This window comes from Carcharodon carcharias, chromosome 10 (genome assembly GCF_017639515.1).
Source record: "Carcharodon carcharias isolate sCarCar2 chromosome 10, sCarCar2.pri, whole genome shotgun sequence".
Lineage (NCBI taxonomy): Eukaryota > Metazoa > Chordata > Chondrichthyes > Lamniformes > Lamnidae > Carcharodon > Carcharodon carcharias.
In genome coordinates this window covers 29,457,201-29,484,275 of record NC_054476.1, presented here as the reverse complement: position 1 = coordinate 29,484,275, position 27,075 = coordinate 29,457,201, and the positions used below count along the sequence as shown (strand labels likewise).

At 40.3% G+C, this 27,075-nt stretch overlaps 1 protein-coding gene across 3 annotated transcripts in view; it reads left to right on the top strand.

Annotated features, from left to right (window-relative positions):
• The window catches only part of rcn1 (reticulocalbin 1, EF-hand calcium binding domain), a 45,350-nt gene extending 19,417 nt beyond the window's left edge, over nucleotides 1-25,933 (top strand). The window contains exons 3-8 of one of the 3 annotated variants that reach the window (XR_005944197.1): nucleotides 1,794-1,987; nucleotides 7,837-8,015; nucleotides 11,240-11,300; nucleotides 16,830-17,029; nucleotides 18,812-18,891; nucleotides 21,485-25,933. Coding sequence is in view for 2 of the 3 variants with exons in the window: in XM_041197300.1 (XP_041053234.1) it covers nucleotides 1,794-1,987; nucleotides 7,837-8,015; nucleotides 11,240-11,300; nucleotides 16,830-17,029; nucleotides 21,485-21,592 (742 nt within the window). In the remaining variant the exon portion in view is untranslated. Of the gene's footprint in view, nucleotides 1-1,793; nucleotides 1,988-7,836; nucleotides 8,016-11,239; nucleotides 11,301-16,829; nucleotides 17,030-18,811; nucleotides 18,893-21,484 lie in introns of those variants that run through there. The other 2 variants (XM_041197300.1, XM_041197301.1) reach the window with 2 other exon arrangements.
• The last annotated feature ends 1,142 nt before the right edge of the window (nucleotides 25,934-27,075 follow it).

Sequence of the window (27,075 nt, the reverse complement as noted above, 5' to 3'; positions counted from 1 at the left end):
CTCAATTTTCACCCCAACCATTTCAGCCACTATCTCCGCTTCTACCAATATTTTAACAGCATCCTCTTCCTTAGTAAATACCAACACAAAAGTGCTTATTAAGGATTCTATCCTTGCTCTGCACCTCTAAGCATCTTTCTCCCTTATTCATAATATTATTAGCAAATCTCTTTGCTAGTTTTCTTTCTGAAAAGTTGAATCTTTTTTTGTTTGTTCAATCTGCACTTGTATTTCGGGTAGGCCTGTTGCCCAATCGAAGGGAAATTGCCTGGAAGAGTCACATCACCCTTCCTTTGGCAATGTAACTGCTATTGTTTCTGACTGGTCAGCATCCCTTTTACTCCTTTCAGAACCAGATGGCTCATTGGGTAATGTTCTTGCCTTTTGAGTCAGTAGATTGTGGGTTTAGATCCCAGTCCAGAAATTTGAGCGCAAAGTCTGGGCTGATGCTCCAGTGCAGTCTGATGATACCTCTGCCAGTGCAGCACTCCATCTTTTGGTTGAGATGTTAAACCAAAGTCATGTCTGCTCTCTCAGGTAGACATGAACAATCCCGTGGCACTATTGTGAAGATCATAGGAATTCTTCTCTGTGTTCTAGATAATATTCATCACACAACCAACATCACTAAAGCACATTATCAGATGGCTGGTTGTGAGAGTTTAGTGTGTACAAAATTGGAGGCCACATTTCCTACATCACGACAGTGGTTACAATTTGAAAGTACCTAATTAGTTATAGCTTCTGGGGTATCCTGAGGTTGTGAAAGGAGCTACATAAATGAAAGGTTTTTTTGGCTGCTCCTACAATTCTGCCTCCTGTGCAACCTTGATTTTAATCCTTCCACCATTGGTGAACTTCAGCGGCCTTGGCATTAAACCCTGGAATTCCCTCCCTAAATCTCTCCACTTCTCTATGCCTCTCTCCTCCTTTAAGATTCTTCTTAAAACCTACGCCTCTCTCCTACTTTAAGATTCCTCTTAAAACCTACCTCTTTGACCAAATTTTTGGCCACCTGATCTGATATCTCTGTATGTGGCTTGGCGTCAAATCTTGTTTGCTAATGTTCCTGTGAAGCGCTTTGGGTAATTTTACTATGTTAAAGAGATGGTATGAATGCAAGTTATTGTTGCATCCACAATTTATCATTTTTCTTTTGTCATTGTTTTCATCTGAAGTGAACAGAAGAAACTTAACACTGATCATGTCTTCACAGTGCCAGAGCAATTTCTTGCCTTAAGTGTGCTGTTTAGTTGAATCAAAGCTTTTGTTGGACTACTCACCTTCAAATTTTTCATACACTCTCATGATGTTTTTCTACTAACAATGAGCTATCGGTGGTATCTTTCACTAAAAGCAAAGCCTGCAACTCTCCTCCTCTCCCTGGTTGCTTTAAATGTAGCAACACAAAATCAGTTCTCAGGATGATCCAGTATCTACATGGCTAAATGTCCAGTAGTGGCTGCATTCCTCTGGGATGTCCACCTTGACATAGGTGTGGTGCCTTCATACCACAAGCCCTTTAAAGCTCAAAGTATATCGCCCAAATTGCCTGATGCCATCATTCAGAGTCCTCATAAAAGTATTTGCCATGAGTAGAAGTCATTTTTGAAACCACAAACCCCTGACTGAGCTTAACATAGACTCATGCTGACCTATGATTCAATGTCATGACAGACTATGCCAGAGGCAGAGTATCACAATCAATTACTATACTGACATAGATGTTGATTGTCAGTGAATGTGTACATATTTAACATAGATATACTCAAATGTTTTGTGTGCTTTTGCAGAAAAATTGTCGAACGGATAGATGATAATCAGGATCAACATGTGACCACTGAAGAGCTGAAGGCATGGATTATACGGGTGCAGAAACGTTATATTTATGAAAATGTAGCAAAAGTGTGGAGGGACTATGACCTGAACAAAGACAACAAAATTTCCTGGGAAGAATACAAAAAAGCAACATACGGCTACTACCTTGGTATGTCTATCCTGGTCCAATACTCCTGTCTGTTCATCTGATTGGTACTGTCTGAGTGTATGTGATAAATATCAAGTTTATAATACTATTTGCATTAAAGAAGTACACAATGGTGGTTATGGTCCTGCACTGAGCAGCCCAGAGGTCGAGAGTTCAAATCTCACAACAAGGAGTCATATTTATATAGTGCTTTTAAGTAATAAAACAGCTCAAGGCACCTCACAGGAGAATTATAAAACAAAATTAGACACTAAACCACATAAGGAGATATTAAGACAGATAACCAAAAGCTTGGTTTAATAGGTAGGTTTTAAGGAGAATCTTAAAGGAGAAGAGAGAGAGGTAAGAGAGGCGGAGGGATTTAGGGAGGGAATTCCAGAGCTTGGGGGCCTAGGCAACTGGAACTCAGTCACCAATGGGAGATTAAAATTGCAGATCCTCCAGAGGCCAGAATTAGATGAGCGCAGATATCTCTGAGGGTTGTGGGGCTGGAGAAGGTTACAGGGATAGGGAGGGGGTGAGACCATGGAAGGATTTGAAAACAAGGATGAAAATTTTGAAACTGAGAGGTTGCTTAACCAAGAGCCAGTCTAGGTCAGCGAGCAGAGGGCGATGGGTGAGCAAGATTTGGTGCAAGTGAGGACATTGGCAGCAGAGTTCGGATGATCTCGAGTTTACGGTGGGCAGGTGGGAGGCTGTTAGGGCGTGAATTAGTATAATCAAGTCTAGAGATAATAAGGACATGAATGAGTGTTTCAACACATTTAATTCATCATAGCATCAAACAGCAAATGTGAACATTTCTGGATTGTTGGACTAATACAAACGACAGTTGGATGGGCTGATCTGATATCAACTGTTCTACATTATCACCCTCAGTGAGCCAACAGCAAATACAGTATTCAGGTGAAATAGGGTTAGATGGTGGGGAAGGGAGAGGAGATGGGGGTGAGGGTAATTAGACCAGAGTGAATCCACATAATTCAGCCCCCAGTCTCAAGGCATATATTCTGCCATTACTTTTGTATTTCTGTGGTAAATTGCGATGTCATGCTGTAACTACACCCACAGCCAGTGGTGGCATTTCATCCAGCAAGAACGTATATAGTGTGACAAATCTAGATAAGCTGCTTCCACTATAACTGGGTGCAGGAAGTCATTGTTATAAAAGTTCACAATGAATGTGTACAAACATCTAATTCTTAATAGAATATAAATTGAGACAAAATTTAGAATTATGCAATCAGTGCACATAAAGGGGCCATTCAGTACATCTGACCTGTGCAGGCACTTTGAAATAGCTATTTAGTCAGTCCTACTTCCTGCTCTTTCCTCATAATACTGCAAATTTCTCATTTTCAGGTATTGATCCAATTCCCTTTGAAAGTTACTGTTGAATCTGCTTACACCACCCTTTCAGTTAGTGCATTCCAGATCACAATAACTCATTGCAGAAAACAAATTCTCCTCACTCTCCTCAGGTTCTTTTGCTAAGTACTTAAATATGTGTTCTCCGGTTACCAATCTTTTTGCCACTGGAAACAGTTTCCCCTTATTTACTCTACAAAAAAAACCCCTCAGGATTATGAACACCTCCTTGAAATTCTCCTTAACCTTCTCTGCTCTAAGGAGAGCAAATCCAACTTCTCCAGTCTCTCAACATAACAGAAGGCCCTCATTATTATTTGTATAAACACATTTGGGTACATGTGCATTATGTATTGGATATTCTAAGCCATTTTGGCAGATCCATCCTATTGACCCAGGCTGAATTCTTTTTCTGTCTAGTCCATTGCTATTGACCTCTACTGGAAAATGTTTATGTGCAAATAGAAACAATAAAAATAACAAATTTGGCACAGGTGCAAGTTTTTCCCCATTTTTGAATTTTATTTTTGGCAACTAAAATAATATCCTTGCTGCTGGAAGAAGTTTATGTTCAGATGCTTTACATGTACTTGTTTAAGAATCGTCATAGTCTGAAAGTTTCATACCTTGATTCAGTTATCAAAGAGTTGGTCCTGTTTGGCTATGACTGTGTTGGAATTTGATCCCATATGTGTACCCATATCTTGAAGTTCATCCACCATCACCTTGAAACACTAAATGTCACATTTACCGAATTTGATGAGTGGTTTCCTCTCACTAAATTGGTGGTTCCTTTTGAAAAGCGGGTGTACTGTGTGAGCTGTAAGTGAGTGCAAACCACCAGCCTGTCACCTGGGAACTGAATCAGCATCAATGGAGATCCCTGTGTGTCGAGGTTTGTAATATGCACACAGCAGTCACCGAAACAGCAATTAAAATCCTCAAACTTGATTATCAGTGACTAAAGTCAGTGATATTAGCAGATGAATGCCTAATGAGTTCTTGGGGCAATGCTCTGTCCACTATTTCAGTGGCAATATTAACCATTTGGAAATAAGTGAGTAATGCCTGTGTTAATATAGAGGGCTGAGGAACTCACTACTTGTTAAACATTCATTCGCTAATGTGATCAGTAGTAATTTCTCGGTCTATAATCAGTAAAAATGTCCATCCACCCACCACTTAATTTATTTTTATCAGTTAGAAAGAACACTCTTTCATCAGGAATTTAATAGGACATGGTGAATACCATTTCTTCTTTGAAAAGGATTTCCCATGGTATTTTCTTATTGCCTTGCAGCTGCAGTCTGTCCACATGAGGGTAGTTTTGTACCCATAGCACTAGCTGGTTTTATGTCACTGATCATGCTCCTGGACTCCTACAGCAATTACAGTCCCAGCCTGTTTCATGCAGGAGAATAGAGTGCTGGGGAAAAGAACAAAATCTGAGCAGATCCGTTTTGTTAAAGGAACAACCCGTAGCTTGCTTTGTAAACACAGTAATCCATTCCCATTGCCTCTGTGCATATTTTTGCAGCAAGCTGGTTTATATTTAAAATGACATGACCGACTTGAACTGCTTGGTGCTCTCAACTAATTCTGGAAATGTGCAGTATACAAAGTTTGATTCATAGATCTTTGGGTCACAGAGGTGTGTAACAGAATGCTGCTTTATTTTTGTACCATGCAAGTTCAAATGAATTAGAGCCCCATACTCTAAAGAGAAAGTTACCACGACACCTCCTTGCAGAATACAAAATATTAAATGATACAAATGGACAAAGCAATCCACCTGATCTACATCCAACCCACAGACTTAAACTCCATTACCTTTGTCCAGTGATCACAGTTTGGACCTTCTACAAGATGCATTGCAGCAACTTGCCAAGGCGCTTTCAACAGGACTTCTCAATCCTTAACATCTGGAACATCTGCATTTGAGAACAGAGCTCCAGGCTCTCCTCTAAGTCACATACCATCCTGACTTGTAGATATATCCCGGTTCCCTCATTGATGCCTGTTTAAAATCCAAGAGCCCCTTACCTAAAGCATTTTCACCATGCAGACTTCAGTGGTTCAAGAAGAAGGCCCATCACCACATCCTTAGGGCAGCTAGGGATGAGCTATAACTGCCAGTCTTGCCAGCAATGCCCATGTCCTGAGAATAAATTTTTTAAAATGGAATATTACATCAGCATAAAGTAAAGGGCAGAACGGTAAAAGATAAACTTTAAAATTGTCCCAAATGTTGCTGGAAGCTAAGCTAAGATGGTTGGGTTAATATAAATACTTCAAAGGGCTGAATGGCCAATTCTCTCTCTGATTGCTTTTATGTTCTCTAGTGCCAATAATGTTTGTATTTTGTTATTCTGACTTTTGAGTTCAAGTTATTTTTACAGTTTTTCTGTGTTCTTTAGCTGTAGGGCTATTTAAAGATATAAACTGTCGCTGGATTTATGGGCCAGAATTTTCCAGTCCCATCCGCCATAGGGACTGGAAATCCCCACTCAAAGTCAATGGACCTTTGGCTGGTCCGTCAAATTTTCCAAACTGCCCGCGATGATTCCCATCATGAGCGGAACCAGAAAATCCCGACAAAGGTTTTGGTTGAGCTAATATTAGCCTGATATTATTTAAGTAATAATATTTCCTGCCTTTAATTTTACCATCAATATTTTCATAGTCCTTGAGATTAACAGCTGATCTCAGTGTGGTTTTGAACAAGTGGTGCCGTTAAGTACAAGTTAAGAGGGACATCTTAAATAACTCTAGTGTGGAGGAATCAAACCTGGCTTCAGAAAACTCTGCCCCATTTGCAAACAATGGCCCCATTATTAATGCCAGTTAACCCCATTTTATCTTTTGACACTTAAATGACTTGCCCATCTCTGGTCTAGAGGTTAAAGTCACAGCAAGTGTTGTTGCTGCTGTCGTTGGCCTCAAGTCAGTCTGAAATTAAGATGGTGATATCCCAACACAATGCCTGATGTTCCTCAGAGAGACCTCACAAGTGAGAATTGCTCTGATACTGAGAAAAGCAATGACCATAACTTCAAGTTATTTCTGCCCTATATTCAAATTCTATCACTCCATTCATACATTCTTACCACTAATAAGAGGACAGAAAGATCCCATTATCCCCAAATGGCAAGATTGATACATTTTTCTGCTTTTTGTTTTTTCCAGAGCACCATCTACACCTCCCTGGGTTTACTTAAAACAATAATCAAAAATTCACAAATTCAGGTCATTTGATAGATTAAAGTATTTGATAAGGAGTGCTACAACATACTACTGACTAGTTTTAGTACATCCCTTTTTCTCTGAGGACCCCATTGACCTTGACATTTCTCTAAGTAGAAAAATTTCTCTGAGCTTCTACAGGGACTAAAACTGCATAAAGTTTTCTTGTTTCAAAAAAATAATTTCATTATTCTGAAATGTAAAAATGTGAAGGGATATAGATTTGACTTTTGGTACAGACAATTTGGTTTGTCTAGGGAGGTGATTTTGATCTTGTGGGATAGTATAAAATGGCTGATTGCGAAATAGCAGTCCATTTTCGATCTTCCTTGAATTCTATTTCTGTTCATTTCAAAGGATTTATGGAGAACACATGTGTATTGCTAACAGCTTGTTTTTGGAACATGCTGTACAATAAGGGAGCATTGTTACAGCCGCTGATACATTTTGAGTTTGCTTTGTGTTTATTTTGTTCATAAACTTTGCAACTGACAGAACAATGCCATGGTTTGGATTTTATGATGGCTTTTCTGCATGTCCTTACTTGAGGGCAGTATACATCATTACGGGTCATAGATTTGATACTCTCTCCAAATTTGTATACCACACCCCCTAATGTCCTTACTTTAGGGCAGCATACATCACTACGGGTCATAGATTTGATACTCTCTCCAAATTTGGATAACATACCCTATAATTTCTAGTAACCAAAAAGGTATAATTAGAAATTTGTTTTGTTTTATAGTCTGATATGGACATAGCTGTCACCACAGTTTCCTATCTAATCAGAGCTTTTTGATTTAGCCACACACATTTAGCTGATTGGCAGCTATAAAAGATGGATATAAACTTCCTGCTACACAATCTCAGCAAGCAAAGGACGATTTTTGCTTTTCAAAAATTCTTTCTTATTTAAGTACTGAAGCTGTCTCGCACAGCCATGATGTGTCACATGATGCATCCTGGTCATTTCCAAAGTGGGAAAAATATTTTTCTTTGAATAAAATGAAGAGATGAACTTCACTAAGGGACGGCTGCAATATGATTCTAATGTATAGATGATTCTGCATCTACTTTGTATAGCACTGAGTCCTGATGTGACTCTGATGTATTGGAATTGTCAATGTGCTTTTAATGTCATTGGAGCTTACGGCTGTTATGATGTGGGATGTGTCAAATGTAGTAGGTCTGGATTGCAACAACTCATTAACTTAGAACCTGGCCTTTTATGGACCCAGAGAACCCTGAAGAGTTTCAAGATGCAGCAGATCAGCTCAGCTTTAAGAAGATGCTTCCTCGAGATGAGCGGAGGTTCAAAGCTGCAGACCTAGATGGAGACATGGTGGCCACCAGGGAGGAGTTCACAGCCTTTCTTCACCCAGAGGAGTTTGAGCACATGAAGGAAATTGTTGTTTACGTAAGTATGAAGTCTTCTTATTGCTTCTGAATCAGAGTATGGAATCAGACAATCTTGCAGCACAGAGCGAGGCTATTCAACCCATCATGTCTGTGCCAGCTCTTTGAAAGAGTGAGGTGAAACAGGCAAAGCCTCTTTTTCAATAAATATATACATCATTTGCAAAGACATTCTCTATATCTCAAATCTCAAATGCTTGTCATTTTATTGCTCTTAAAAAATGCTAATATTAAAATTACTATAATCCAGTTATTGCCCCCATCTCATTTTTGAGATGCTGACAATGAATTCAGGTTACACCATGACTTCTTACTGAGAATTTATTTCCTTCTGTTCCTCCTCCCATCCTCCCACCACTCACCATTGTTGCTACCATAGGGGCTGAAGGCAGGGGGGCTGTTTTAATTGGGTCATTCAGGGTGGCACTGAGTTGCCCCAGTTTCACTTGACAAGAAGCCAGCACCACAAGTGCCCTTTTAAGGGTACCACTCAGATAAGAAACAAACATTTGGCCTAAGACGCTTAAAATAAAGCAACAAAGTCCAAACCAAACCAACAAGGGCCTTAAGCAATAAATTGTGATGGCATCGTCCCTGCTTAGAAATTAAGCACCTTGCATTGGCTAGTGGTAGCCTTTGCTTGCCTCTCATTCTTTCCACATAATTAATTAGCATCCTTCCTTTGACTTAACAGTTATTCCTACGCTCGTAACTTTGAGTAAATGTCTGCACGTGTCCCATCTCATCAGATGTTGACCACCAGATGGAACCTTTAGCTTAGTTATATGATAAATTATGAACAAAACTCTAAAGTTTATTTGATAACTACATATTAACCATTCCTTCTCAGCTTTATCTTGCTCATATCATCCTAGTTGTTGAATGGAAAGGTTTTTTTTATACTGTAGCAGTTAATGGATCTTTCAACATTTACTTCATTTGATTTAATATTGAAAACCAAAGGGTTGAGTAATCCAGGATCGGCTGCTAGGAGCATTAAGATCTTGTTGCTGAGGACATTTTGCTACAAAACAATGGAGAAACAATGGCACCTCCTTGTATTGCAATTCTCCAGAGTCACATGAGGGGACTTGTTTTATTAAACTTTTAACAAAAACAAAAATAGCTGGAAAAACTCAGCAGGTCTGACAGCATCTGTGGAGAGGAAGACAGAGATAATGTTTCGAGTTCGTATGACTCTTCTTCAGAACTAATCATCAGTTCTGATGAAGGGTCATACGGACTCGAAACGTTAACTGTATTCCTCTCCACAGATGCTGTCAGACCTGCTGAGTTTTTCCAGCTATTTTTGTTTTTGCTTCAGATTTCCAACACCTGCAGTATTTTGCTTTTATTGAATTTTTACTGTCTTTATTAATTTTTCAAAAAAGTGCATGCACGAACTACACGCTAGGCCCAGCTCTCCCTCCTCCCCCCACCCACACAGGCAGCGCTCAGTGCTGCTACTCACGATGCACACAGGGCCTTAATTGGCCCGCCAACGTGAAATCGTGGAGCAGAGCCAATAGTGGGCGGTGGTCGGCTGCCCGACTGCCCAGTCCGCCCCTGCCGAGCACCCCCGCCAAGGGCAAAATCCTGCCCAATATCTTGTTCCAAGTGTAACAATTCTGAGCAAACTTGTTGATACAATCACCGCAACATTAGCTGCTTGAAAGTATGGGACAGGGATCTCTGCTAGTTTAATGAATGAAGCTGTTGAATGCTGGTCCTCTGTCCGCCAATTGGATACCTGTCTTAAACCATTTATCTTAATGTTAATCCTTAAATTTATTTATTCTCTTGTCAAATTTAAGCTTCAGTGTTAGAGTGACATTAGACATTGAATACTGACTGCCCTCTCACCATGCCCTCTCTAGGTAAAGAATTTTTTCCTGAATTTCTTTATTGGATTTAGCAGTGACTATCTTATATTTGTGATCCCTACTTCTGGTCTCCCCACAAGTGGAAACATCTTCATGCCTACCCTATCAAAACCCTTCAGAATTTTAAAGACCTCTATTAGGCTGCCTGCTCAGCCAAATCTTTGTTTTAGAGAAAAGAGCCACAGCCTATTTATTCTTTCCTGATAGCTATAACCTACAACTGCCCACTTATCCAGATCTGTTGTCAATTGAGTATTATAATTAGCAGCTCTTACTTATGTGACGGTCTCTTCATGTGCAATCCTCCACCTGTGCCAGGAACACGAACTCTTGAAAAATTGTGCACAAAGTGATCAGAGTAATCAAGCTGGAGGTCTATATTATAATTCTTATAGAAGGGAGCATGCAAAGCTAAGTATGATCCAAGATTCTAAGGAGTGTTAAGCTGGGGGACGTAAAAGGCTTAGTAACAGTGCCTAAAAATAAGATTGGCAAGAAATGCGTTCCTCTAGTGGGCACTGGGAATTCCTATCACACAAAGAATCATGACCCCGTGGATACCTTGAAACGTGCACAGTAGCTACCTGTAAGGCACCAGTACAGCACTAGAGCCTGGTTGCCATTGTCCTGTTGTGCCTTCTGGCTGCTAATGTTGAAATGTTTGCCCACTGTTGTGTTTGATGAGAAGGGCTGCAACTCAAGGGCGATTCCTAGGGCACAGTGAAGGTCGGTGCATTTTTCTGTGTGGTGTCACAACGGTCTAAGCACAACAACAGAGCAAGGAGCTTTGCCAGGTTTCCTGGCCAATATTTATCTGTCGACGAATACCTAAAAATAGATGACCTGGTCATCATTACACTGCTTTTGTGGAGTCTTGCTGTGCACAAATTGGCTGCTGAGTTTCCTACATTATGGTGTGACTACACTTCAAATGTACCTCATTGGCTAAATACAACAACTACAGCTTGCATTTGTATAGCAGCTTTAATGTAGAATAACATCTATAGGTGCTTCACAGGAGGGTTATCAAATAAAATTTGACACCAGGCTACATAAAGACATAATAAGACAGCAGATCAAAAGCTTTGACAACTAGGTAAGTTTTAAGAAATGGCTTAAGGTAGGAGAGTGAGGTGGAAATGCAGAGAGGTTTAGGAAAGAAATGCCAGTGCTTCTGGCCTAGGCAGCTGAAGACACGGTCGACAGATATAGGGAGGGGTGAGGCCATTGAAGTGAAAGGGCTCTAGAACGACCTGAGATAGTGAAATGGGTAGCATAAATGCAAGTTATTTCTTTCTGTGTACAGTCAGTAACTGTACTTACAAAGTGCTTTTTTCACTAGGAAACACTTGAAGACATCGATAAGAATGAAGATGGATTTGTCGATGAGGATGAGTACATTGGTAAGGAACGATGCCTTTCGAATCACATATTTTGACCCATTCATTATTTTCTGATTAGTTTCCGTGCAATCATTGGGAAATCTTTCCTGGATTGTTTCCCAATCCAACTGTAACATGACTGTAGCTCCTTGTGTGGGTGTCAAGTCCCCCTGGTGTAGCAGCAGTGCCCTCTGCAGTAATGGGGAAATGCCAGACTCAAGATTTAAAAGCTTCAAACTCTCTATGCCTCTACATTTTCTTCAATGTCTGCACTCAAATCTGAGGGAGGGAAAGTTCAGCAGCCGACAGTGGGCAAAACGAACTGCGGGGAGACAAGGAGCTTTTTTAAAACACAGTGACTTGTGATCTGGAATGCATTGCATGAAAGGGCGATGGAAGCAGATTCAAGAGTAGTTTCCAAAAGGAAATTGAATATATATCATCAAAAGGCAAGTTATTGCAGGGCTGTGAAGAATGCAGGGAAGTGGGACTAAGCTCTTTCAAAAAAGCTGGCACAAGCACGATCAGCCAAACAACTTTCTTCACTGCTGCATTATTCTGTATATTTTCCAGCATCGTCATAAAAATATAATCCTGAGACAACCATTAAATAAACAAGATGTACACTGCTTTTACGACTGAAATCAAACTGACATACTAACTTTGATAGCTATATCTTTATGAAATACAAGTAATAATCGCATGTTCGTACACATTGAAGATATTTACTAAATAAAATGGAGGGATTTTTAATGTAAGCAGCCTGTTCTTATAGATTATTTGTTCAGTGTGATGTCATAGCCGATAGCTGACATGAATACAAATGGCTTTACACATAGATACAAGAATATTGTGCATTAGGAAATAAATTATTAAGGACTGGATCTGCATAATTCACCACCATTTGGTCATTTAAAGAAAGAACTGGCATTTATGGAGTGCCTTTCATGATTTCAGTACCGCACATTTTGAAGTATAATTATTGTCGTCATGGAGGAAATGTGGCAGCAAATTTGCTCACAGCAAGGTCTCACAAACAGCAAAGTGACAAAGACCAGATAATCTGCTTTAATAATATTGAGTGAGGGATAAATGCAAATATATTTTAATTTTATATAAATTTAAATAAATGAAAAATTAATTAATTTGACTTTTGGATCTACTGACAAGTCTTTCAGTTGCGCTGGTGATGGTCCTCAATTGCAGTTTTGCAGTGCCGTATTGTTCTTTGAACAGCCTCGAGCATTATTAGAGCATTAGACTTTGACCACGACAGTGTTATTGAGATCTTTAGGGCCAAATCTTGCTGGAGTGGGGTATCTCACAGCGTTCAGAATTAGTTAGACTTTTTAACTCATCTTTTAGCTCAAATATAATTTGTGTCATAATTTCCTGGAAATGCAAACTGATAACTGGACATCTGGGATCTCAGTGAACAACAGTCTTATCTCCTTAAACCAATGAGATTTAAGGATTGAAGAGAAACTGAGGAACAATGGTGAAGGAATTTGGGTGAATTAGAGCCAAATAAAGTCCAGAAAGAGACATAAACAGAGAGAAACAAATATTGGATTAAGAGAGAGAGGGTAAAAAATATAGAAACTTAAAGTGAACAAAAACAGTAAAAAGTTCTGTTTCATGTTTTTGCATCTCTTGACAACAATTTACTACCTGCAGGAATGAGGTTTAACAGTTTACATCATTCACTTTTTGGGTTAGAGAGCTTGATTGCTATTCATTAACATTTATCGTGTTGTTAAAAGGGTTGTAATTATGAGCCTTGCATTTTGTGGTGGGTATAATGGAGCAATAATGTGCAAATCCAGCAAGATCTTAAAAATAATGGGGAGACAGAGGTGAGATGCTATTTGTGGGAAGCAAATGGTGGGGTGGTGTAAATTGAACAGCAGGTTCTGAGATTCACAATTCACGGCATATCTCTTGAACCCCTAAACTTGCTGGGCAATTTGCACATTAATAATGGCGTGCATTGCTTCTACGCTATTATTTTTGCAGGAAGATTTGGCGCATTGTTTTTGTTAGGATTTGGACCCATGAATTCCCTGGAGGGCACCTGTTGGCAGCCTTGACTGGATTATCTGTGTGAGGCGGGCAACGGTGACTGTAACACAGTAAGATGGGCGCTAGCAATAACATGGATTTCACATTGGTCAGCAATTTACCTATTAATTAACTATGAGCATCTCTAAATAACAAAGAGTACCTAAAAGTAATTCTTTCATTAGTTGCACAGCTTTGTACATGATTTAACTAGTCTGATAAAATAGACCAAGATCTCAAATCCTTTCATGTAACAAAAACAGTAAGTACAGTTTCAACAACAACCTGCATTTATATAGCACCTTTAACATAGCAAACCATCCCAAGACACTTCACAGGAGTGTTATCAAACAAAATTGGGCACTGGACCACATAAAGAGATATCGGGTCAGGTGGGCCAAGAGCTTTGCCTAAATGGCAGGTTTTAAAGAGTGTTTTAAAGGATTAAAGAGAGGTTTAGGGAGGGAATTCCAGATGTTCAGGCTTTGGCAGTTGAAGGCATAGCCGCCATTGGTGGAGCAATGAAAATTGGGGATGTGCAAGAGGCCAAAATTGCAGGAGTGCCAAGATCTTAGAGGATTGTATGGCCAGAGGAGGCGGCAGATATAGACAGGATCCAGGTCAAGGAGGGGTTTGAAAAGTAGGATGTGAATTTTAAAATTGAAGCATTGATGCATCAGGACTCAATGCAGATTAGTGAGCCCAGCAATGATATGTGAACAGGACTCGGTGCGAGTTAGAGTAGACAGTGATTTCACATTAATTAATTTCACTGTAATTAAATTCCATTCAGAGCCATTAGCTACCTGTAATTGCTCAGTAGTTGTCACCAGGTGCTGATATGTGAACAGTGGTGGCTGCTTTCTATGTATGAGTGCACAAGCTGCCTTCACATCACATACGTACTGAACACATTAAACACATGTGGCAAAATTAACAAACCTAATGGTCCACATCTACTTAAAATTATTTTTACAATGTAAAAATGCTTGATTTTAATTAATGGAACAAATTAGGGGGAAAATCTATCCTGAGGCATTTTTTCTCCTTCCTAAGGTAGACAAAAATATTGGATGAATTTGTACTATGTGTATCTGAACAATACACCACTAATTTCAATGCACTCCTAGCTGATGTTCTACCCTCCGTAAAGTTGAGGTCATTCCAAAATTCTAATGCCTACGTCCTAATGTCCTGTTCACTTGTCACTCCTGTGCTCGCTGACCTAGATTGGCTCTGCACAATAAATCCCTCTATTTTAAAATTCTCATGCTTGTCTTCAAGTCCTTCTAAGACCTTGCCCCTCCCTATCTTTGTCATCTTCTCCAGCTCCACACCCTCCAAGGTTGCTTCGCTTGCCTAATTTTGGCCTCGTGAGGATCCCTGATTTTCATCGCTCCACCTTCAGCTACCTGAGTCCTAAACTCTGGAGTTCCCTCCCTATACTACTTTGCCCCTCCACCTCACTTTCCTCCTTTAAGACCTTATGCCTGCCACTTTGGCAAAGCTTTTGGTCACCTGGCCTAATATCTCCTTATGAGGTTCAGTGTCAGGTTTTGCTTTATTAAAGCGCCCTGAGACATTTTATTATGTCAAAGGCACTATATAAATGCAAGTTGTTTTTGTTTGGTGGCCTTTCCTAGCTAACACCGAGTGCTAACTTGCTTATGCCACATTCGGGAACACCAGTGAACTGTATATAAACAAGGCACCCAGTTAATTTCATCTATCTTTTTATAAATGATGGTCTAAATCTTCCAGTCTCCGGATCTTTGGAGGCTGGATGCATGACTGAAGATGCGCATCAGGACCCTGCGGTTGTCCTGACGCACTGATCTCATGGGAATACCCAGGAAGTTTGAACTTCTTATGGGCAATTCCTCCACTCCCCTGGACCCTCCGCAAATGTCTCTGACACTTAAGATCATGGACTTCGGACAGTTTGACGTACCTACCTGAATAATTACCAGGAAATGTTAGACAGATTAAAACCTAGTCTAACTCCTGGGTAGCTTCAGGAGTGGACCCCCCCCCGCACAATCAAACCCCCGACTATCTGTCCTGTGCCTCTTGACTACCCCTCAGGACCCTCCCAACTACCCCGCTGATCTGACCTGACTACCCTCTGATCTGACCTGATTAACCCCCCCCCCGACCCCCGCGCCAACCTGACTAGCCCTCTTGACCTGACCCGACTACCTCCTCACCCAACTAACCCAATTACCCACCTCACCCACCTACTCACCCTACCACTCTACCCATTCACTCACCCGTTCACTAACATTCAAAGGCTGGAAATTTAAACTTAGCATATGAGCTAGTGCAATAATAAGGTGGCATATCCTGTCTTCCCCTAACTCTTACTCTGCTTTGATAGACACTGCACTGCATTTCTGGAAAAGCTGAGCACAAAGTCCTGGAAGAAATGCAGAGCAGTATCAAGTAAGGGGAATTTTCGAATGGAGCAGCAATCCGACAATGATTACTACTCCTTGGAAGATCCGGGCTACCTTGAATGAAGAATAAAACCGGCTTCCACCCAATTCCATCAGTATCTCAATGGGCAGGTTAGATTAGAATTGCTCTCTATAGTTAGCCCTTCAAGGACTGATATTCATTGTATTTTTAATTGGTCATGGAATCTGCAATATTTTGGGGAATAAACTATAATGCAGTCCAACTGCATCGCTACTTGAGAGTGAACATCACAGAGTGAAAACCATTCTATTTAGCACAAAAGTGATACGTGTTGTAGTATTGTCAGGTGAGAGTTAAAGTTGTCACACATAGGAAAAAGGGATGAAAATACCAAAAGTAAACTGCCTTTGTTTTCAGAGGTGTGGGGTATACTTTTATTTATTATGAAAACCATTGGTAAAGCCTCATTGGGGCTTTTGAAGTGTAATAGTTTCGCAGCTGCTGATAATTACAAAATAAAAGCGATTCATGCCATTCATGATGCCACGTTTAGTTACTGTCAGCTTCCCGATTCTGTCGCCTTGGTTTTGCTGTGGGCTTAAATGATGCTGTGACATATTGGCTAACAACATCAATACCACACAGCAATAGTTTTCATTTATATAGCATCTTTAACATTGTAAGGCATCCAAAGGTACTACACAGGAGTATTATCAAACAAATTTTGACATTGAGGCGCAAAAAGAAATATTAGGACTGTTGTGCAAGAGGCCAGAGTTAAAGAAGTGCAGGGATCCTGGAGGGTTGAAGGGATGTAAGAGATTGTAGAGATGGAGAGAGGGCAAAGCCATGGGGGGATTTAAATGTGAGGACAAAAGTTATAAAGTTGAGGTCTTGCTGAATAATGAGCCAACATAGGTCAGCAAGGACGGGAGTCATGTGTAAATGGGATTTAGTGCGAGTTAGGGTGCCACGCTCTATTAAAAACTTCTCCTGCTTGCACTTGCTCTGAGATTAGCAGTGCAAGGATTCATGGGGTCAGTCAGACTCATTTTCTTGCTCTTCTTTTAGCTGATATGTATGCACGAGAAGAAGGTGTCACTGAGCCCGAATGGGTCAAGACTGAGCGGGAGCAGTTTACCGATTTCCGCGACTTAAACAAGGATGGAAAGATGGACAAGTCTGAAATCAAACACTGGATCCTCCCGGAGGATTATGACCATGCACAGGCTGAAGCCAGGCATCTTGTCTACGAGTCTGACAAGAATGGGGTGAGTAAGAATACATTCCTGTAAGACTGGAGAAGTTCTATATGTAGAGTAATAGATTTTGGGATGCAGAAGAAAGCCATTTGGCCCATCATGTCTGTGCTAGCTCTTTGAAAGAATTGTCCAATTTAATCCCACATCCCAGCTTTTGTGCCATTTTCTTGCAAATTAGCCTTCTTCAAGTACACCATACAGTTGTCCTTTGAAAGTTAACATCTAAGTGCTAGACCTTAACGATCCCTTGTGTGCAAAAAATTCTCCTCATTTTCCCTGTAGTTCATTTGGCAGGCATTTTTAATCTATGATATCTGATTACAAACCCACTTGCGAAGAAAGTAGTTCCTTCCCCATTTGCTCTATCAAAACCCCTCATCATTTTGAACACCTCTATCAGATCTCCCTTTCACCTTATCTGCTTTAAGCAGATCAATGCCACTTTCTCCAATTGCTCTACATAAATGAAGTTCCACATCCCTGGTATCATTCTGGTAAGCCTCCTCTGATCCCTTTCCAAGGCCATAACAGACTTACTAAAATGTGTTGCTCAGGACTGCACAAAACACCCCAACTGAGGCCGAACCAGTGATTAGAAAGGTTTACATGACTTCCTTGCTTTTCTATTCAATACGTTATGGATATAGAATTTGTGTTTTTTTATTGTGCGCGATAAAAGTTTTTTTTAATGTGTGCGCTGAGTGTGAATTGTTACCCTCAGGGTGGTTTATCCCAATTTAAATAAGTTTCAGTAGCAAGCTTTTGTGAATTTAAAAATAAAGAGGATTATTTATTATCACATTGTTGCCTCAGAGGTTTTTACTGCAACATCTCACACATACAGGGCAGAATTTTCCAGTCGGTGTGTGGGGGCTGGCCCAACATGCCGACACATAAAAAGACCTGCGATGACATCGGGAGTGCGCCCCAATGTCATCGTGCTCAGTCGCAATGTTTCATTTGTTGGCCGTGTGCCGGAGTTGGCTACGCACCCGCCAATATGTTATCGGCCTATTAAGGCCATTAAGGATCTAATCAAAGTTATTCTAAACGCTGCCTGTCCAACCTTAAGGTTGGCAGGCAGACTAAAAAGGCCAAGTAGCCTTCGCATTTTTAGGAAATCTCATCCACGAGCGGGATGAGGTTTCTTAAAGGTTTAATGAATAAATTTAAAAATTTTCATAAATTTAAAAACATGTCCCAACTCATGTGACACAATCACACAAGGAGACATGTTTAATAAATTTTTACACCTTTCTATTTAATAATTTCATTATCAATTCAATCTCCCTGAGGCAGCTTCATGAAAGAGCACTAGCCCCGACTCTCCCTCCTCCCCCCGCCCACACAGGTAGTGCTGAGCGCTACCAGCGGCATATTACGCTAGGCGGGCCTTAATTGGCCTGCTTGCATAAAATGGCGGCGTGGAGCCGATTGCGGGCAGCAATCAGCTCCATGCCCGCCCCCACTGAGCTCACCCGCCAAATGAAAAATCCTGCCCACTATCACACACATAAAGAATAGATACTGATGAGGAAAAATCAATACAATTACAAGTTGAAATGATTTCAGTCTCTTTCATAGCAGGCCTGCAGTTTCATAACTGAATTGATGTTGTAGCTTGGAGTGGACGTCGGATAAAAACAGAGGATTCTTACTAAGCTGCGAGATTTCTTGTAGTTGAATTGCCAGGCAGTCGGCTCGTGGGTGAACTGGTTGTTGGGGTCAGGGAGAGATTCCTTCTCCCTCTTTCAAGGCATAAGGTTTTACCTTGGCTATGTTGTCTTACAGCTGGTTTGATGGCTTTCAGATGGAATCCCTCATGATGTTTCTCTGATCCGAACAGCTTCTGCTGTAACTTTTAAAAGCAGGTACAAACTATTCAAGTCCAAAGACCTTTCCCAAATAAGGTAGCGGTTTGGGCCGATACACATCCTTTGTTGTGGCCTTTCATATTTTGAGTGTTTTAAGATGAGGAAGAATCACAATACAATGAAAAGTCAATGAGACTCATTTCGTATTTGCCTAACACCCATTGAGTTTGTTGTCCAAGGTGAGGCAGGAAGAAGAATCAGCTGGTATAGTAGTCCTGATTGTTTATAGTTCATCCTTAACAAAAGGACTTGTGAGTTTCACAAGTGACTGGGATTGGTCATATTTTACTGATATATTTGCTTGAGATTCAGGTCTTATCTGGAGCTGACATTGCCAAGATCACATGAGGTGTTTTTTCTCAGACCTTAAAAATCTTAAAAACTGTTGTGTCCAGTGGAACCCAAGAGCTCTCATCCAGGATGTGCCATTGGAATAGTCACCGAAAGTTGCACTCTCTTGTCTCCACAAAGATAAAAGATTGCATTTGCATAACACCTTTTCACAACCTCAAGCATGTCCCAGTGAGCTCACAGCTGTTGAAGTACCTCTGTAGCGTAGTCACTGTTGTAATGTAGGAAACACAACAGCCAATTTGTGCACAGCAAACTCTCACAAACACAGTGTGATCATCTATGTTGGTTGAGGGATAAATTTTGGCCAGGCTACCAAGGCATAACTCTCCTGTTCTTCGAATAGTGACTATGGGATCTTTTATGGCTGACATAGCCCTGGATCAATGCCTCATCTGAACAGTGGCACCCTCTGACAGTGCAGAATTCCATCAGTAGAGCACTGGAGAGCCAGCTAGGTTTTGTGCTCAAGCCTCTGGAGTGGGGCTTAAAATTTTAACTCAAGATGCAAGAGTGTTAATAACTGACCCAAGGTTAAATTTCTAGCCTAAATTCCTGACAACCCAAATGTAAACTTACCAAAATTCAGTGAGGCTGTTTACTGGGAATACCCAGAAATATGTGTCTTTCCCTGACCCCTTGTAAATGTCGCCAGGTTCACCCTTCAAGATTCCACAGATGTTCTAAGTATATATATTGATGCAATAAAAAGGCAGCTTAAAGATAGCAACTTTCGCTGGTGGAATTGGGGAAAAAAGCTGTATAGTGTAGTTTCTATAGCTTGTTTATATATTAACATGACTATTCCCTGTCAGAATAGAGATGATTGGGTAATTCCCCTGTCAATCATGCTTGGAGTCTGCATTGCTGTAAGTGACTATGGTAGATTTTAAGCAAATAATTTATATTGTTTAACTATCCTCCACTCACAGCATTTTACTGGAGAAATATTCAATTGCAAAATGTACCTGTCCTCCACTGACTGGATTTTTCTGGATAAATCACCCTGCTTCTATTGGGAGAAGTTGGTGCAGTTTCAGTCACAAGTTCTGTTTGTAGTAGACTCGGCTTAAACAGACTCTGCAAATAGACTTTGTTGGCTTGTTTGCTTTGCGTTTGCTGACCTTGCAGAAATTCACTTCCTTCAGAGAGGTCATCGTCACAAACCAACAGCAGGATGGATCTCTGCCATGGCAATCACCATTGCTAAGAAAAAGTAAATATAAATAAAATGACCACTACCAATTCCAGTCTGCATTATACAATGCCAATGGATACCCTTCAATGATCAATAGAGTATAATCAAATCAAAAGGATTCCTTCAATTTGACTAATGCCTGATATTCGCTCCTGGATCACCCATCAGAATACATTGTAATTCAGTGCATATAATGCTCACTGTTTTACTGGATGCCCATTTGCACATTATATAGAATGATCTAGAACAAGAGGAAACCATTGAACCCATCGTCCCTGTGCCAGCTCTTTGAAAGAGCTATCCAATTAGTCCCAGTTCCCCTGTTCTTTCCCATAGCCCTGCATTTTTTTTTTGCTTTTTACATAAATATCCAATTCCTCTTTTGAAAGTTACTATTGAAATTGCTTCCATCACCCTTTCTGGCAGCACATTCCAGATCGTAACAACTTGCTGAGTGAAAATATTACTTCTCACCTTCCTTCTGATTCTTTTGTCAATTATCTTCATTTCTGTGTCCTCTGATTACCAACTGTCCTGCCGGTGGAAAGAGTTTTTTCCTATCTACTTTTCCAAAATCCTTCAATTTTGAACTCCTCTATTAAATCTCCCTTTAACCTGTTTTGCTCTACTCTAAAGAGAGCAACCTCGGTTTGTCGAGCTTCTCCACATGACTGAGTTTCCCCATCTCTGCATTACAGTGCATGTAATCAAAGTGTGCATGTCTTATGTAAAAATAATTGTATGCCATCAACTTGATCAAAGAATCATAGAATTTTACAGACGTGAAAAAGCCCATTCAGCCCATTGGACTTGTGCTGGCTCTTTCAAAGGTCTGTCCAATTTAGTCCCAGGTTTTCCCTTGTCCTGCAAATTTATTCTCTTCAAATATATGTACAATTGCCCTTTGAAAGTTCCTGTGTTATCTGTTTCAACCATATCTTCAGGTAATGCTTTCATAATAATCAGCTATTGATAGGCTAGAACTTGTTCCATTTTTTGTCCCAAAACATTTAAGTATCCTGTATTTCATTCTTTTAATAGGATAAAAGATTATCAAAACAAGAGATCCTAGACAATTGGAATATGTTTGTTGGCAGCCAGGCCACCAACTATGGAGAAGATCTGACTCGAAACCACATTGAATTGTGATACCAACAAAGGAAATGATAGCTGACAATGTGACAATTTCCTCCAATTTATGAACACTCATCTGTTTCTGTTGAAGACACAGGAGCGGATTAACAGGCTGCAAGTACTTGCCATATGTAAAGTGATTGAAAGTTCAATCTCACTTGCTTAATGTAGTCCAATCTGTACCTCATTGACTCAAGGGGCCACCTTTGCCCAGACCTTTGTTTACACCAATGATGAGGCAGCGCTAATCCATGTGTATTGGACAAAGACTTTATTTCAATAGACTTGTACAGTTAAAAATGTTGGGAGCATTGAGCACATTCAGTTTTTTTCCCTTCACATGGGACGTAAGATGTCAGATCATTTCCACCACGTTATATAATCTTTTGTCATGAGTAATGAAACACCAGCAAGATCTTCCACTAGGACAGCCAAGAGTTATCTGGCTGGGTTCTGAATAGTACTACATGCGGTTCCATTTGGTGAGCATGGATTACAAAAGATAACATATTCATTTGATTTAAATGCTTCCAGTCTTTGTTTCCTCCCAAACCTGTGACTTTCACCACTTAGAAGGACAAGGTTGCAGATACTAGGGAACACCATCACCTGCGAGCTCTCTTCCAAGGCACACACCATCCTGACTTGGAATATATCGCTATTTCTTTAAGGTCGCTGGGTCAGAATCCTGGGTCTCCAACCCTAATAGCACCATGTAGCTATACCACACATAATGCAGAGTTTCAAGGAGGTGGCTCACCAACGCCATATCAAATGCAGTTAGGGATGGGCAATAAATATTGGTCTTGCCAACAATACCTAAATCTTGAGAATGAATTATTACAAATTCTGCAATCTCTCTTTTCAAATGGCACTAACTTTTCATTGCATCTCTCTTTTTGGTACTGTTTAATGTAAGTGTGTGAAATAATTGAACCACTTCACTCACTGACCTCATTTACATGAAGTCCTTGTGTGGATTTCCAGGTGACCTAGGCTTGTTGAATTGGTTTGTTCTGAATGATGCAATACTTCATTTGCTGTTGGGTAACCTGAACAGGTAACTAGGGGACAAAACCTGACAAGGAGGGACAAGTGGAAAATCAGTGAATAAAAACTGACTGCCTGGGGTTTACAAAGTAGCCGCAAGTCAGATAAATTAGTTTCTGAGATGACAGCAAGATTTGCTGGTTTATTTGTTAGTTATTAGGTTTTTCTGCACATTTCAGATTTGGTCATTCCCTGTAGATTGGTCGACAAATGTTATTAAGTGTTGAAGCCACAACAACAACAACAACAACTTGCATTTATACAGCACCTTTAACATAGTGAAACATCCTAAGGCGGTCCTCAGAAATGTAACCATATAAGATTTTGACACTGAACTATGTGAGATATTGTGACAGGTGACAAAAAGGGTGGTGAAGAAAGGTAAGTGTTAAGGAGCAACTAGAGAGTTGGAGAGGTTTAAGGAGGGAATTCCGAAGCTTAGGGCCTAGACAGCTGACGGTACTGCTGCCAGTGGTGGAGTGATTAAAATAGGGGATGTGCGAGAGGCTAGAATTGGAGGAGTACAGAGATTGCAGAGGGCTGTAGAGCTGGTGGAGGTTACAGAGATAAAGAGGGGTGAGGACATAGATGGATTTGAACAGAAGGATTTTAAAATTAAGGCATTGTTGGACTGGGAGCCAATTTCAGTCAATAAACAAAAAGGCATGAATGAGGGTTTTAGCAGCAGATGAGCTGAAGGCGGTGTGGAGACGTGATGTTACAGAGGTGGAAGTGGTGGTGGGAAGCTTATTTCAACTTCAAATAGGAATTATGATTATGTAAAGCCTGGTCCAGCCTCAAACAGTTGCTCAGGAAATGAATTTGATGGCTCAGAACAGTTTATGGTGTGGACCATGGACAATGGCTTCATTTTTCTGATATTTAGTTGTAAGTAATTTCTGCTCATCCAGCACTGGATCTCAACCAAGCAGTCTGACAAATCAAAGACGCTGCAAGTCAGGAGAGGTGGGGATGAGGTGGACCTGGGTATGATAAGTGAACATGTGGAACCTGATATGTTTTTCATGTTATGTAGCGGCAGTATGTAGATGAGAAATAGGAATGGCACCAATGATCGATCTTTGGGGGACTCCAGAAGTAACGGTGCAGGAGAGGGAAGAGATTGCATGTGATTCTCTGGCTACAACTGGATAGATAGTCAACACACTGTCACATGTGCAGAAGGAATTACTCCAGGTATGCATGGTGTGATGCATTTATATCATAAAGCAACTGATTAGCATGCTAGAATCTTTTGATCTGTTATGTCTGATTGTGTTCACCATTTGTACAAATAGTATCATTTTATGGTACTACTATCAGAGTGATAGTCAAATAATATGCTAGCACTTCCATTTCAGACTTTTTTGTGAGTGTGTGTGTGCATGTATATAGGTATATTCTTTAATGAAGAATTTAATTTTGTGCAATTTAGAGTTGTACCCAGCATAGTTCAATGATGCGGTCTGACCTGCTGTTGTCATGGTGCATTGCTAAGATTACTTGTGGTGCTGAGCAATGTGTGATGATGCATAGGGACCACTTTGTGTGAAATAAAAGCACACATGGCTCACTCCCAGTTCCTTTTCCCCTTTTCAAGTTAGATGTGGATGCTGCTTGGTTGGAGGATCACCTGCGCCTGCCATCTAAATTCTCCAGGACAAAGGTTAGCAATGATTCTAGTGAACAACAGCAACACTAGTTTGTCATATTCTTATGCTTACATTCTTAATGTTAGCTTGCATTTATATAGCACTTTTAAGGTAGTAAAACGTCCTAAAGCGCTTCACATGTGTGATCAAAAAAAAATTGACACAGTGTCACAGAAGGAGACGTAAGGGCAGGTGGCTAAAAAAACTTGTCTAAAAAGGTTTTAGGCGCATCTTAAAAGAGGATAGATGGGGAGGTGATTTAGGGATGGAATGCCAGAGCTTAGGGCCCAGACAGTTGAAAATAGCAGTGAAGCATTAAAATCGTAAAGCCCAAGGATTTAGAATTGGAGGGCTGCCAAGATTTGGAGGATTGCAGCACTGGGGAATAGGGAGGGGCAATGCCATGGAGTGATTTAAATACAACAATGTGAATTTTTAAAATCCGAATGTTGTCAGACTAGGAGCCAATGTAGCCCAGCGAGCACAGGGGTAATGGATGAATGGGCCTTGATGCAATTTAGGATATAGGCAACAGAGCTTTGGATGAACTAAATGGCACTTAATATGAAGCAGAGCAAATGAAGGAACTTAAAGGATGTTTTGAATGGTCTTGAAGCTGCCAAAACCCCACCAAATATATATCACAAGAAAAACAAGGGAGCCAATTAGAATTCCCACAATGGATTTTCAGGCATGGGATGCTTTTTAAGTAGCTATTGTGCAGAGACAGCAACATCACTTATGAGGGAATTGCATTAGTTTTTGAAAAGGTAGCATGTAAAAGGATAGGGGGCAGAGGCAGGGAAATGAGATTAGAGTGGATATTCAGCTAAAGAGCTAGCACAGGTACAAAGGGCAAATGGCCACCATTTTATGATTTTACTCATCCCAAACGAACATTTACAAGTCTTAATGCTACTCTAACATTTCAAATGTATTGTAGAAATAGTATTTATAGACCAGAAGAATACAAAATGTTTTTCAAAGAGTTGCTTTCAAAAATGCTGTCAGCAAAATGTTACCATTCACATGATCATTAAAATAAAACACTTTGATATAATGTTTCTGGAATTCATTGTCTTTAAATAAAACTAAATCTCATTGCGGCTACAATTTGACAGTTGAATTTTCATTGTAAATATACTAATTAAGGTTGATGATTAGTGCTTTAATGAGGTTATATCAAACCACTAATGGACAGTCAAGAGGTTGTTTTTATTCATTCATGGCATGTTGACATTGCTGGCAAGGCCAACATTTGTTGCCCATCCCTCACAAACAGTTAAGAGTCAACCAAATTGCTGTGGGTCTGGAGGCACATTTGGCCAGACCAGGTAAGGGGAGCAGATTTGCTTCTCTAAAGGATACTAGTGAATCAGATGGGGTTTAACCATAGTTTCCATTACTGAGACTAGCTTTCAATTCCATTTTTTTTTAATTAATTGAATTTACATTCCACTGACTGCCATGGTGGGATTTGAATCTGTGTCTCCAGAGTGTTAGCCTGGGCCTCTGGATTACTAGTCCAGCTACATTACCACACCCCATTGCTTTTCACAGCTTACAGAGTTAGGTTGCAGTGTCGGATCCTGAGACTCCTCATTTGAACATCATATGTAAAATATTTCATTAATAAAAGGAACCTATCACCTAAGTTATTCAATAATGTTTCTTTTATCAGTAGGGCATCATAAAATACAGGGCTGTTGCCACCAGGTGAGGAGGGGTAGAATGGTTCCCCTCTTTTCCTACTCCTCGTTTGACCGCAATAGGGTTTTTTTAAAAAAGGATGTGTTTGCCAATTTAGTGCATGTCTAACTGTTTATGTGCCGCGGCTATAAAATACACAAAACAGACAGGTTTCCTTGAGTTTTTAAAAAGAAATAGTATTTATTGTACTTAACCTGATCTAAGTAATATAAGAAAATGCTCTGACTTTCACACACATGCACACTTGAAGCTCACACACACACAAATAGATTACAGAGTGGGGAGGATAGATTAAGTGATTTAGTGTCCATTAAAACTAAAGGGGTATATGGCTCTTGAAGGCTGGTGACTCAGTGGGCTTCAGGCTGAACCTGGTGGTCCTACTGCTTTAGGCATCAAGGTGGTTTAAATATGTAGACAGATAATTTATCTGTTCTTCCAGAGACAGCAGCGCTGGGTTGAGTTCTTTTTAAAAAACCTTTGAGATTTGACCTGAATAGTCAAAATCAGCAAACAGGGTTTAAAACTTTCAAGTTGAATGGAAAGAGAGAGAAAGAAGGAATCCACCCAGGGTCTTGCTCCTTCAGCACCCCAGTTGCTTCTCCTGTTCTACAGAAAAAAAAGTTGTTTAAAAATAACAAGGGTTGGCTTGTCACATGACCCTCTCTCGCCGACTCCCCAGTGACCTAAATATGGTCATGACTACTGTATTCCAGTTCTAAGTTGATTAGACCATGGCTTGGAATACCTCTCTTAGCCAGGGCCCATTGTCCAAGTGATTATGTCTAATTGTTTGTCTCTACTCAGTTGAGTGCCCAGGTAATTGCTTAAGGGATAGGATACTCCTTGAAGGCCATTGTTCCTGGTTCTGCTTTGCAGGGGTTGTCTCCAACTCAAGTTGGACATATTCCTGGGGGGTTCATGATATCGCACTTTGTTTTGTCAAGCACCCTTTCTTTTCCAACTCCATATTTTTCTAGCTAAAAAAATGGAAAAAAATGAAACAAGCACAATTGTTTTTTAATACCTGAATGATTTTCCTCTTGGTTTGAGTTGCAGAAGCATTCAGAAGATCAATCTTTAATT